This window comes from Bactrocera dorsalis, chromosome 5 (assembly GCF_023373825.1).
Source record: "Bactrocera dorsalis isolate Fly_Bdor chromosome 5, ASM2337382v1, whole genome shotgun sequence".
NCBI classification, from domain to species: Eukaryota; Metazoa; Arthropoda; class Insecta; order Diptera; family Tephritidae; genus Bactrocera; species Bactrocera dorsalis.
The window spans coordinates 58,044,501-58,059,560 of NC_064307.1; the positions used below are offsets into that span (position 1 = coordinate 58,044,501).

At 35.1% G+C, this 15,060-nt stretch overlaps 2 protein-coding genes across 2 annotated transcripts in view; both read right to left on the reverse strand.

Moving 5' to 3' along the window:
• Window positions 1-402: 402 nt before the first annotated feature.
• Window positions 403-8,369, reverse strand: LOC109579444 (uncharacterized). Its single transcript, XM_049457967.1, has one exon. It carries the CDS (start codon window positions 8,367-8,369, stop codon window positions 7,953-7,955), a length of 417 nt encoding a protein of 138 aa, XP_049313924.1. The 3' UTR covers window positions 403-7,952.
• The window catches only part of LOC105224720 (frizzled-2), an 86,412-nt gene continuing 75,733 nt past the window's right edge, over window positions 4,382-15,060 (reverse strand). The window contains exon 3 of the mRNA XM_011202882.4: window positions 4,382-10,833. Coding sequence (XP_011201184.2) covers window positions 8,397-10,520 — 2,124 coding nt within the window. The 5' untranslated portion in view covers window positions 10,521-10,833 and the 3' untranslated portion in view covers window positions 4,382-8,396. The remainder of the gene's footprint in view (window positions 10,834-15,060) is intronic.

The window sequence follows — 15,060 nt, forward strand, 5'->3', positions numbered from 1 at the left end:
TTATTGTATAATAACATTATTTTTGTATAATAAATAAAATATAGTATTTAAATTTGTTGCTTGTGTGTTTGTTTCATTCCCTTTTCACGACATTATTCGCTGGCTCTCTTGATTTTACCTTTCATAATAAGTAAATATATAAATTATATAATGTTTCAACTTGAAATATTAATTTTTAATTTTTTTTATTTTATTTATTTTTGTTCATATAGTTTTTTATCAATTAAAATTCACAAAATACAATTCACAACTACTTTATCCTTATATAATAACACACACCTGTATATACCTGCTGTTTTTTCGTTTGCTCTTTCTACCATTAACCGTTTTTGGGGTTAATGCTAGTTTTTCATTGCAAACCCTTTATACTCACTCTCTTCATCGTATTTTCAAAAACTTCACTTTTCTCATTACATGCTATTAAACGAATTTATTTTATTTAATATACTTTTGTCTCACATTGATTTTTTTTGGTTTTACTCATACTAAATATTATATATATACTTATATAAATATTTCATTAATTTTTTGCTTAAAAACAGAAATAAAAAGTTGCTAAATCGTATACATGTTTGAATTGAATGTAAATGCTTAAAATCTGCGAAACCAGATGCTTTAATTACTCTTCTTTCGCTTTGTTTTGTCATTCGCTTCGCTAAAATATTTGCTTTTCTTTACAGTGATTAGTTTTTGCTGCAAGTAAGCATATTTCAATACATTAATTGTTAGGGGCTTCTCTCGCATTTATAACATATATTGTTTTTTCCCTCTCTCTCGCTCTCTTTCTTTGCTTTCAATTATGAATTTCTTGCAATTTGCTTGTCAAATTGTTTGTCAATCACATCTCAAAGATGACATATTCCCTTTTTAGCGCGCAAACGGTTATGCAATAACTAAGAATTTACAGTTGCTCCCTCTTTTGTGTCTACTCCACTGCCCACTTATATAAACTTTCTAACCAGCTTGTATACATTTCAAAACATTTTCTCTTAAGTTAATCGGTTTTTTAAAACAGCATAAATACTTTAAAATTACTTATAAATATATTACGTATGTTTACTTTTTTGCGTAAGTGTAGTATTGCAATATTTTCATACACAATTTACCTGCTTTCTAATCTTACATTTTGCTTAGCTTCTAAGTTTTGTAATTCTTATATTTGGTTTGTTACGTTTTACATAAACAGCGTCTTTTCAATTACGTATATTTGTTGCGATTTATCAAAGCTTATGCATTAAGTTTTGCTTAAGTATTTAATTAAATAAATTAATTGTAAGTATGTACAGTTGTAACTTAAATAAGCTTATCATCAGATGTACATATATATTGAACGATTGGCTTTTTATACAGCAAGTTTTGGGCTTACGCTCAAGTGAAACACAAAAAAATAATTGTTAGCTAGAATATTATTTTTAATTATTTCAATATGGAATAAAGTAGAGAAGTAAATGAAGTGAAGTATTCCAGAAAAGAGTAGTAAGAAACTTTAAAATTAATATAGTAAAAGCCTAAGAAAAAGTACATAGCTCCAAACTTTAGTATGAATATAGTGAAAGCTCGAATGAAATTCAGTTTACAGCTTTATAAGTGTAGAGATTTTTGAAAACTTATATTAATTAATATTAATAAATGCAACGAAAGCTTCAGTGAAATGTGGTTCAACGCATTTGGTTGAAAGCTTTCATATTTTAATGTTAATATATGTAAAAGCTCCAATGAAAGATGGTTCGAAATTCGTAGATTACAATTCTACACATTTATAAAAAAGTTTCAAAGTAGAAAGAAATCTTTCAATTTTTTTATTTGAAGATTATATAAAGGCATTGTAAATAAGAACTGAATTAAGAGAAAGCTTTTGTGAACTCGAAACTTTAATAATAGCTTAGGCGTGTAAGGTAACAGAAATGTCGTTCGAAGCTTCTGGGTTAAAATATTGTACTTTCATTAATGAATAGCTAAGTGAAAGCTTTAATGCAAGTCAAGTCAGTAAAAGCTTTAATGAAGTGTTAAAATATTATATTTTTATAAATGTATCTTGTGGTATGTAAAGAAATGTCGTTCTAAGTTTCTGAGTTATAATATTGTACTTTCATTAATGAATAGAAAACTGAGAGCTTACCTTGTTCAAGAAAAACTGTGTAAAATGCAAGCTTCCATGCAAGAAAGTCAGTAAAAGCTTTCATTAATGAATAGATAGGGAGAGCTTACCTTGTCCAAGAAAAACTAACTGACTAAGTGCAAGCTTCCATGCAAGAAAGTCATTAAAAGCTTTCATTAATGAAGTATGAAATATTATACTTTTATAAACCTATCTTGTAGTGTAAAGATTTTTTAAAAATCCATTGCTTTCGTCTGGTTAAAAAGCGCGAAGGGAGGCTTAAGGTATATTCAGAATCTGAAATAGACTAAATATTTCGAAATTATTTCTGACATACCAGAATAAGAAAGTAATAAAAGTACGCGTGGAGAAAGCTTTCATAATTGTTCACATAAATTCATCGAGCGATTTTAATAACATTTGGAGTTTTCTTATACTATGTGTGGAATGTAAAAATTTTGTAAGTAATTTTTCTTCTTGTAAATATGGAAGAACTCGAAAATCAGATTTACAGCACTGCCATAAATGCGTGCTATCATGCTTTCATTATTTCAGCGCTTTGAAAGTTTTCATAAAAAGGATTGCCTTTAAAAAAAAGTATGCAAATTTGACTTTTAGAGCTTTCGATTTCGTTACGTAAAATTGTTAAATTTTTCAAAATATAACAATATATTTTTAAATGTTTTACCACCTCTAAGCATTAAGCTATTTTTTGGTATGAAGTTTATCATAACAAATTTTTATAATGCCTAAGGTATTCTAATCAGTGATTTACAAATAAATGCATTTTCTTCTTAATGCATAATAATAAACAATTAAACTTTACGCTACATTATTTTTACTACTACTGCTACACACTTATTGGGAGTAATATAAATACAAATGTACGATTTTATATTATTCCTTTTTTAACTTTTGATTATAAGAGGAGGGTTATATCTGCTTTGTTCAAGTGAGTTTAAGTAAGTCTATGCACATTGAAGAGTATCTAGTAGGTCTAATTAATACTTATACTCGTTTTTATATGTAGCAAAACTATTTTCACTGCTTCGCATGTCAACTTCTACAATATTTTACTGTTTTTCGTTAGTATATTTTTACATATTTTACTGTTTCTTTACTTTTATCATATAAAAATTGGCTAATCAAATATTTGTCCTTCTATTTATTTTACATTAAGCTTACCAAAGAAGTGGAGAGCTGCAGTTCTGATGATACGTATGAATTATTTGCATTTGTGTGAAAAAATAAAATATTGAAATCAAATATTGAAAAAGTCAAGTGATTTATACAGATCGTTTATAAATAAATATCTTTAAATATAAGATTTTAGAAATATGTTAAAAATCAATACAGTATCTATATTATTTAATATTAACTGAAATAATAAGTTGTAAGAATAAAACTTGGAAATTAAAATTTAAGTAAGCAGCTAAATTTTATGAAATTTTCGATATTTATTTTCAAGACTAAAATTGATTTTTTTAACCGCTTTCAAAATTAGTTCTAAATTAAAGACGTGGCCCATAACTTTCATTTGATATCCATCCATTTTTTACTATTTTCTTTATCCAGCAAAGGGACAGTTAGGTCTCGAGAACTACGTACAGTTATATTTTATTTTTAATTTTAAAAATGTATAAAAGAACTTTATTAAATATCTCGTGCTCAAAATTGCACCAAAATTAAAAAATCCTTTTTCTAAATGTAAGCAAAGGCAGCCCCTTTCAATTTCCAAGCATACGCTTTCATACATTAATGCTGCGCAGCCGACGTCGGCGCAAGAAAATTTTGTGAAATTATTCACCTACCCAACTGCCAGGTGATCATGAATGCAAGGCAGCAGCAAAACATTTGTTAAGGTTTGCGCAGCCATTGTTAGTGTGTGAGACGCCACACACCAGGTGAAGAAAATCGCTGAGCGATAAATGTGTAGCATACTTTTAGGGGGACACCTACATATTAACGATTCTGTTCGCCTGTTAAGGCGTAGGTGTGAACATGTCAATATTGAATTTTAAATTTACAGAAATCTCAATGCACGAGTGGGTGTTTCGCTGGCTGTGAGGTGAAAATGCGCAAGGGAGAAAAATGCATGCGAGGATGACAAATGGATGCCGTACGTTCATATGCAAATGTAAAATAGCTCATGATACATATTTTGTGTAAAAAAATAGCATGTTATAAAAAAATATTCTTAATGTACGGAAAACAAACAAAAATAAATTCTGAATACAAAAAAAAACTGGTAAAAGGAACCAATTGAAATAAAAAAAACTGAAATTTGATTTTGTAAATAATTTCTTCTTCGCATTTTATTTAGCATTTTTAAATAAAAACAATAATTAATCGCTACAGTATAATCATTATAAGATAAAGTATAAAATAAAATACACAGTTTTAACTTTTCGTCTGTTTAACTTAAATTAAAATATTATATAATAAAGCAATAGAAAAGTAGTTCGCTCAATGAAAAGACGGCGGCTAATAAGAATAGCCGCAAAACTTTAAATGTGAGTTTTGAAAAAATGGCTGATGTTGAGTTTTTTGGGCTCAAAAAATATTTTTAATTTTTTTAAACCTAAAATAATCAAGTCTGCGCACATTTTTAGCAATTTTCAATCAATTTCTTTTAATACATACATTTTAAATATTTTCTTCCTTGCATAAATATTAATAGTATTTAAATAAATTTGAATGCTTTGCAAATTACAATACAATTACTTTGCTTACGCTTACACAACTACTTGTTGGCATAATGTTTTTCATTAATACACAAATTATAAAAAATAATAATTATTTTAACTTATAGTAAATAATGCGTGACTACATGCAACTATGTACAATTTCTTTGCAGCAAGAAATATAAATGATACGAAAATCAAACAAAAATACCTAATATTACACACTTTTTATAAATGTAAACAAATAAACTTATTAAAAATAAGTAGGAAATTCTTGTATGCGCTTAATTAATAAATAATTTATAATATAATTATTTATTTGTTGTTCTTGCATTTACAAAGCGTCAAACAAATGCAAAATACGTTCGTGGTTTTGGAAAATTTACGAAGCGATGTTTAGACAGACAAGTGAAAAATGTGCAGCAAATTAAGCGAATTTTTTGTTGCTTTTGGAAGAAATATTTTTGTGGCACAAATATGGAGTTTTAAAATGTTTGATAATTATATGGTACAAAGTATTATTATCTTCTTTTAATATTGGAAAAAAAATGTTTACTCAAAAAGTTTTAAGCATGTTTGAAAAAAGTTTAATTTCGAGAATTAATGCTCAAAGAATTTTGTTTTTTCAAAAATTTAACATAATTTTTTTTTTCAAAAATATTGAACTTAACTTTTTTTAATATTAAATAGAATTCTTTTTCTGCTGAATTTTAAAAATATTTTCAAATATGTTCAAATTTAATAATATTTAGCACAAAAATTATTTTGTTTTTTGGAAAATAATTTTTTTCTTCACAATATTGAACATAATTTTTTGAATATTTTTTTCAAATTTGATAATATGTATGTATGTATATAGAACAAAAAAATTTTATTTTTTGGAAAATAATTTTTTTCTTCACAATATTGAACATAATTTTTTGAATATTTTTTATACGGAATATAATTACTTAAAAACAATTAATTTTTGGAAATTTTCATAATAAAACATTTTGTGGAAATAATAGAAAAATTTTTGTTATGGAAACAACTTTGGTTGAGGATATCTTTAATTTTAAACTTTTGGTTAAATACAACCTTTGCTCAAAAATGTTGAGAAGTAACTTCTAGCGTTATAAACAAAAATTATAATTAATTATAATATTGCATAAAAAATTGCAAATTGTTTTTTTTCGAGACTTCTGGCTAAGTTTTAGTAGATCAAGTTTAATTTTTTTAGATCTGGGCAAACATCATTACCACAAAAAAAAAATTCAGGAAGAATTTCAAAAAATTATTTTTTTTGTAAATTTCTTTTGAAAAATATATCAAAAAAAATCAATATGCCTTTAAGCTGTTCAAATATTGTAAGAACTGCTGTGTAAAAACATTAAATTAATAAATTTTCCAAAAAAAAATTTAAACAAAATATTGCGCTTGAATTTTGTTGTCTCGGAAGTAGAGAAATAGAAAAATTTGTACTTTTTAGTCATTATGTAAAAACTTTTTTCTAAACATTATTCAAAAACAAACTTTCTTTCAAATATTATGTAAAAAATAAATTTTTCTTCCATTAATTATCATACAAATAATTCTTCCAATAATTATCAAAATAAAATATATTTTTCTTCCAAGTATTGTGTTAAAAAATATTGGTCACAACTGCACGTTTCAACACTATTTCCTCATTAACGTAAAAAAAACTTTTTAGTGCACTTTAATTCAATTTCACTTGCGGTATTTTGCATTTTTGAACAAAATAATTTCGCGCTTATAATTGCTTAAATAATAAAATATTATTCTATTAAATTAAAAAACTAAAATTCAGTATTTACAGTTGGACATTATGTGCTTGCGCTAATTCGTTGGCATTCAATAATTTATAAATTAATTATAATTAATCTTTTAGTGCAATTTTTCATTTCATAAGTATTTTGATTTTTCATCTTAAACTCACAAAGTGTGTTTGCTATGATTTTTCACATATTTTTATATTTAGCAACGCTACATACAGTTAGGCGTAATAAATGCTACAAATAAACATGAAATATATTTTACAAATGCTTTTGCACGTTTACTGGGTTGCGTAAACGTTGTTTTTTTCGTAATTATCTTTTAACTCAGCTCCGCTAACTGCTTACATTTCTGATATTCGATTTTCTTTGCTGGCAAATTTACATGCATTTCCTATGTATACGTATAAGTAGCGTTATTGTTGTTTTTGTTATTATTATTTTTGTTTTTGTAATGCAATATGGCGTTGGCGTTTTTGGCAGTGGCAAATTTCACGCAATTTCGGTGGTAGGCGAATTGAAAAACGTTTTTGAAAACTGTTTTTCTCTACCGTGTCGTTATTGTTTTTGCTTTTCATATGCATTCCGTTAAAATTTCCATGATTAACATATTTTAATGCGGGTTTTTTACACAATTCGTACATTTAAAATATTGCATTTCGCGTTTTTAGTGAAATACGTTTTTTCTTTAGTTTTTAATATTACTTTAAATCAGTCTATTTGAGTAGAGAGTTGAAAAAGGAATTAGCAGTAAGTGAAATAATGTTTATAGACATTTTTTTTATAAAATTACTTTTTATAGCAAAAATGTATTTTCGCGCGCATTTGATGTGCTTTTCGTATCGCTTTACTTTTTCCTAACTTTTTAACACTTTCATTTGCTATTTTTTTAACTCTTTGCTTTTTGTTAAACATTTTTATTTGGAAAAGAAGGTGTAGCAAGTTCAAGTGTTACTCTATAAGCTATTGACTATTTTTGCTTTAATTTGTTTAGTGATATTTAATAGAAATTGTGCTTTGTTGTTGTCTCGTACATTTTTAATTTTTAACCCTTCATTTCTTTATTTTTAATATATTTTTTTTTTTTGCTTTTTTCTTTCAATGAAAATGGACTAGAATTATATAGTTTAGCTTGCTTACTCGTTACTTTATTACATACTCGTTTAAATTTATGTATTTAAATATGTTATTATTGTACAACTATAAATTAGCAGAAATTAATATGGCGCCTTGTTGTTGTAACTTTACAATTCATATTAACACTTCAGATGTGTTTAAAGGCGCAAGCGCCAAAGTGCGCAAACTTAAAGAAAATTGCAACACTGCAATCGCTTGCATTTACAGTTGCGAAAAACTGCTCGTCGACACCCAGTGCGCTGTATCTGGCCGTACCATTAACTATATAGGACCATAGTCGCTCAGCGCCTGCCCGGGGTGTTGCGCGCCCGGCCCACCAGGCAACGTAACGACCACGGACACCGCGCGAGAATCGATCACCGAACCGGGTGCCGTACTGGGACCATTACCACCGCCATTGCCACCCATGGGGCCCATTGGACCACCACCGGGACCGCCACCGCCATTACCATTGCCATAAACGCCAGGCATACCCATATTGCCGGGCGTTGGTACGCCCATGCCACCGCCACCGCCACCGTGCAACATACTGCCAGGAGGAGCCCCAACACCAACACCACCACCGCCGCCAACCGTACTATTGCTCATACCCGCTGTGCTCATCAGAGTACCGTGTCCGCCCAGCACGCTGCCACCGCCAATTGTACTGCCGCCGCCGCCGCCACCACCACCGCCCATTGTTGAAGCTCCGCCTGACTCTCCATGTCATACGTGGCTTGCTGCCGGTTGTTTAAGAACATGGTGGTGCAAATGGTGATGGCTGGTGGAGGCAACCGATGCGCCACCCGCTTGTGTATATGGTGTGGCGAGTAGCGAACCGGCCGCCGAACCCACTGGCATACCCATGCCGGAGCCAGCATACGGATGCGGTATGGGCGGTCGCGGTTTAATGAGCGCCTGATTAGCGCCAGTGCGATCCGGTGCGCCGAAGAGACGACGCCAAAAGCGACGCCAACTCTCCAACGTCTTACCGGACCAGATCCAAACGCCCGATGTAATACCAACTGCCAAGGCCATAAAGTATTTCAGCATTAGTACTGAGTACAATGGTTTCTTGCCAGGACCTTTTGTCTGTGCACATGGGCAGGCGAGCGCTTTGATCCAGTCTTCGAAGTAGGCGGCCTCATACAGGTAGCATCCGATTACGATGGTTGCAGGGACGGTGTAGAGGACGGAAAAGATGCCAATACGTATCATTAGTTTCTCCAATTTGTCCGCCTTAACGCCAGCGCCAACACCGCCTTGCTGCTTGATAACGGAACGTATGCGGAAAAGTGAAACGAAGCCCGCCATTAGGAAAGTGGTGCCGATGACGAGGTATACAAAGAGCGGTGCCAGCACGAATGTCTTCAGATGATCCGGATTGAGATTGCCCACATAGCAAATGCCGAGTATGGGATCACCATCGACAGCCGAGAGCAGCAATACGGCTACCGATTGCACTGTGGGTATGAGCCAGGCGGCTAAATGAAAATACTGCGAGTGTTTGGTGATGGCTTCATTGCCCCATTTAAGACCAGCGGCCAGGAACCAAGTGAAGCTGAGCACTACCCACCAAATGGACGAAGCCATGCCGAAGAAATATGTCAGTAGAAATACCATAGTGCATGAGTGTGGTCCTGCGGAGCTCTCTTTCAAGTAGCGACCATCGCAAGCGATCTCTTCATTCTGCAAAAAGTTCTTTGATAGATAACCAACAGCTACCATAAAGTAGCAAGCGGAGAGAAAAACGATCGGACGTTCGGGATATTTAAACCTTTCGGTGTCGATGATGAACGTGGTTAGCGTCATGAGTGTGCTGCAGAAGCACAGACCCGACCACAGGGCGATCCATATTCCGGCGAAGTCCTTTTCGTCGTTTGTGAAGAACGGGCCCTTGCAGGGGATCGCGCAATTTGGTACGTCGGCGATTCTTTGTACAGTTGAATTCATGTACCACGGGTAATGCATGTGTGGTGGCTGCATCAGCGCTTCCTTCCCCAGGAGTAGGAGTGGCGGGCGACACGAGCACGTGCAATCCTTTGTGTTTGTTCTTTCTCCTAGGGAATTTTGGCAGTTTTTTGAATTTTTGCCTTTGCATTTCTGTGAAGTCGAGCCACCGGAACCAGACTGTTTGCGTTTACCACCACCGCCTCCACTGCCGCTGCCACCACTACCACCACTGCCGCCCGAGCCGCTGCCGGACGTGCCATCACGGCCCGAACCGCCGCTGCCCGACTCCGTATACGATGGCTGCTCCATGCACAAATTCTCCGGATCGCCATGCAATGGCAAATGCTCGCAAGCCATACGCTCTGGCCACTGGAAACTATACTGTTGCATGATGGGCGCACAACCGGCACGTGCGCGCTCACAAACCGAACGACAAACCGGCAATGGTTTGTGATAGTCCTCCAAACAGATAGGCGTGTACATAGAACAAAGGAAGAATTTCAAATCTGGCGAACATTTGATTTCAACGAGTGGCCAAAACTGATGCACTTCCAAACCGGCTTCATCCTGTGTTTCGTGATTCATTTCGTTCGGAAAAGAAGTCATATTGTAACCAATGCCGCGACACATTGGTATAGTGATCTCTTCGCAGCGTGAATTCGGATCTTTTGGTATGGCGGGTAGGCCATAACCCGGCGCGGGACTAACATCCATGGAGTGCGGACCCATGCCGCCCATGCCAACGCCACCACCGCTATCCGCGAGATGTTGCATGCCGTCCGCATGACAGTTATGTGTGTGTAGCAGCAGCACGATGCTGAGCGCAAAGACAGAGTTGCATAACGCCAGCGGATGCCGCCGCGTCGTCTTAGTGCTGTGTGCCGTTGTGCGTAACATGACGTCTGTAGGTATTTATATGTGTGTTTGTAAGTTTATTATTTAAATATGTTGCACGAAACTTATGCGTGTAAGTCGCTCCAAAGCGACGCTGTGTCCAACAAAAATGTTAAGGATTAGTTGCGCTTGTTAAAAACTTTCAGCTGTCTATGACAGTTGACAGCCTACAGCTGACTGAAAACAGTAGACAACTCAAATGTGTGGCAAAGTAAGTAGTTGTAGCAACGCTGGAGACGCGCGCTGTACGTACGAACGCTCAAACCGCAGGCGCAGCACGTTGTCAAATCAACGCTGGGCGACAAATGAAGGATAACTGCAAAGAGAAGAGAACATAAGAGGCAAAAATTAATAAATTTTTCAACAGCAAGAGAGCAAGGGTAAGCGCTTAAGTGTATGTATAAATATATATGTATTTATGCTAAGTGTTTTCTTAGTAACCGCAAACGATTAGCTTTAGTCCGGATGCTGTATGCTGCACGCGTACCCCCAGAGGATGACAAAAACAATTGAGCCTAAATCAACAAAAACCTATTAAATATCGAGTTGTAGTAACACACACAAGCGCGAGCACATACTATATGCAATTAAATACTAGTAGCTCCAATATTGTTTTTCTTACTTCCATTTCATTTGTTTCAATTCAAAGCAAACAGGCGGCGAAAGTGCCAAGCAAACACTTGGCCCTATTCCAAAGGCAGGGTGAGAGACAAGTAAGCCATGAGAGATAAGTAATAAACTACAGCTGAGGATGCTTGCTGACATTAGCGCTGCCTGCATTTAACCCCTTATTGCCACGGTGGTTGGCATATATTCAAACAATAGAAGTTGGCGCGTGTGACAATCACACTTGCGCTTAAGCGCACACATACATACGTATAAAAGTTATTTACATATAAATTCACTTTGACTGGACCAGATGATGCTCTGCTCGCGCTGCGCTGCTCAGTTGTGGCACATCAATCAAAATCAGTGATTTTTATTAAATTTGACAGACACAAACGGCTGCTGTTACACATTAACACCGCTATATAGTGTGATATTGGTGGTGAAATGAATTAACTAACGGCGAGTAAGGGCGTATATTAAGACACGCTTTGTTGTATGTGTGCGCGCGTTGGAAGTGAATTTCTAGCATGAATTTGCGCTTTTGCATTAATTCTTTGAGTTTTTGCTGCACCGGAAAATATGTTGTGTTGTGCGTATGTATATGCGTATGAGCGTGTGTTTATTGGAGAAAACTAAATTAAGAAAATTGCTCATTTTGCAGCTTGACGGCTTAGTGTAGTGTTGTCATTTGTAGGGACCAATGTGTATGTCGCTCTGTATAATTTGTACAAAAAAAATTATTTCCAACATATTTTTAATAATGATGATATTTCATTAGTTCCTTTTAGTTTGAATGGAAATTATTTTCCGCGCTCTGATTTTATAATAGTGGCAGCATCTATGAATCGAGCACTTAACTACTTAACTACCATCAATTTCGTCAACTTTTATTAACACCGAACTCTACTTCTCCGTTTTATGACGGGTTCGGCCCCCAAAACCGAAACCAAAAATGAAGTAATTACATATTAAATTTGTGATGGCATGACTAGTTTAAGCAAAAGTTTTCGTCGACGTTATTTAAGTCAATAAGAGTGTACAAATTTTTAGGAATGGATTTAAAGTAAGTACATAGGCTGCTATACATATATATTTCTGGCCTAGGCAACACTAAGTATTGCCAGGCGCAATCTGACATTTCCATTGGAAAGTTTGACATTTTTTAGCATAACATCACTCAGAACGTTTTGTCATTTAATCGTGAATTGTTTTATTTACAGGGAATTAAAAAATTCATCTCGGCCAAAAAATGGAATTAACTCGTGAACATTTTCGTGCGATCATTTTTCACAACTTTCGACGTGGATTATCACGACAAGAGTGCATCGATGAACTAAAATCTTTGTATGGCTATGAAGTACCATCCTATAGCACTGTGAAAAACTGGTACAACGAATTCAATCGTGGCCGACGCTCGCTCAATGACGAATTCCGTGAAGGTCGTCCAAAAACAGCCGTTGCCGAAAACATCGATCCCGTACGTGAACTGATAATGCTAGACCGTCATGTAACATACCTTCAGATAGAGGCATGCCTATGCATTTCATTCGATATTGCATGAACAAAAGGTTTGTTCTCGTTGGATCCCGTACAATTTGACAATCGCTCAAAAAAAGGCTCGTGTGGATTGGTGTAAAGAAATGCTGAAAAAATACGATCGCGGTGCTTCAAAAGACGTTTATAAGATCGTTACAGGTGACGAATCATGGATCTATGTATGCGTATGAGCCCGAAACAAAACAGCAATCGACTGTGTGGGTCTTCCAAGACGAGCCAAATCCAACGAAAGTTGTTCGTGGAAAAAGCACTTCGAAGCAAATGGTCGCCTGTTTCTTCGGCAAAACTGGTCATGTGATGTGGCGACTGTTCCGCTTGAGCAACGTAGGATGGAGTGGTACACCACCATTTGTTTGCCTGAAGTCTTCGGAGAATTCGAAAAACGAACAAGAGAAGACGAATCATTGTGCACCATGACAATGCGAGCTTCACACATCGGCTCAAACCAGCGCCTTTTTGACCGGCTAAAACGTCGAATTGATGGGTCATCCGCCGTACAGCCCTGACTTGGCACCCAATGACTTCTTTTTATTCCCACACATCAAGAAATAATGCGTGGTCAACGATTTTCGTCGCCAGAAGATGCTGTTGAAGCATTCAAAAACCATGTTTTGGAGGTGTGGGAAAAGTGCTTCGAAAATTGGTTTGAGCGCATGCAAAAGTGTATAAATTTCGATGGAGAATATTTTGAAAATCAATAAAACCATTTTCGTTGATAAATCATGCTATTTTCATTATTAGGCCAAAAATATATATAGCAGCCCTCGTATCACGTGAGTGTTTGTAAATATTACGAAAACTGACACTTGTGGTTAGAAAATTACATTCAACAATATTATGTGCTTGAAGCAGCTGTAACATATTTCCCTGCTTAATATGATAGATGCAGATAGGAGCCACGTTAAAAAAAAATCAATCAATCTTTGAAGATATGCAAATACATATGTATATATTTATACACATAAAATTATAAAAAAAAATATACTGTAAGTATTAATTACATGTTGCGGTTTAACTGTCGAATAATAACGAGCTATGGAAACTTACGCGCACGTCGTGACAGTTTGGTGGTCAAACCGCAGCTGAGTGACAGTTGTAGGGTAACGTGACAGTTAGACTATAGTTGAACCTTTATTTTATATAAAAAATAAACTAGCAATAAATAAATTGAAACGATAATTAGGCTACTGTTCACCTTCAAGTGGGTTATCATATTCGCCGCTGAGCCAATATGTGGTGTGGGAAGTGCTATGACAGCTGACAGCGTAAGTGAGAGATAGAGCGAAAATCTTGCTTACTTATTATAATATTATAAATTTATATACAAATAATAAAACTTGCTCCACATTCGCGTTTAATTAAATTAAAATTAGTTGAGAAATCAATTTGCTAAATTAAATTTTCGACTTCTGCTTTGCAAAGTTTTCTATTGTAATCCTTGCTAAAACGTACACTGACCAACTAATAAACCTAATAAATTAGAACACTCAAACTTTTGCAACTCCAGCGCTTACCACGCACCCACCCACCCCTTATGGACCCACAAGTCTACTTATTGAGCGTATTTATGCAAATATCTAGAGCGTAGCCGATTTAAAGGATGGCCAACGTAAAGTAACAATAGGAGAGCAGGCGAAAAGCTGTCAACGGTAGCAGCTGTCATACGCAAACAACAATAGCAAATAATAAACGGTGACTGCAAAGAAAATAAGCTAAAAAGTGGGTAGAACAGAAATGGAGCAATATGTGAGTATCCGAGTGGCAAGCAGCGTCGAGTGACGGCCAGCAGCGGCTGTAATTGTGTACATTTTGCCAAGTTGACACTTCGAAAGCTGTCACACTGACACAAACCGCCCGTTATGTGTGTAGCACAAAGGAAAATTTCGCCCTCTGCAACTGAATTGCTGTGAAAAGCGTGGCGAGAGAGTTTGGCAAAAGGCAAAGAGCGCAAAGAGGGTGAAAATCGCACAGAGCGTGGCAAGTAAATAATAAAATGCAGCAAAAAAGCATTTAGTGAATCAGCACCCGGCAGAGGGATAAACGTAAAGTGCCGGTGAGGACGCAAAAACACTGAGTGACTGACTGACATGGGGTGAAATTGGTAACTTGCGAGGCGACCCTAAAATGACACTACTTTTCGGTGGCAAATATGCGCACACATGCAATCGTGTGTATTTAGAAACCGAGTGTGGCATCTCGTCCGCTGGGTGGGCGGCTGATTTGCTAGCAATACAGTGTATATATGTTTTATATACATATGTATGCATTTATGTATGTGTGTGTGTGCTCCCACAACAGCCGCAAGTGTTGTTGTGTCTGCACAGCTGTCAGTTGATCTCCAACTATACGGCGCGTTGTGGCAAGTTGAGGGAAGTGC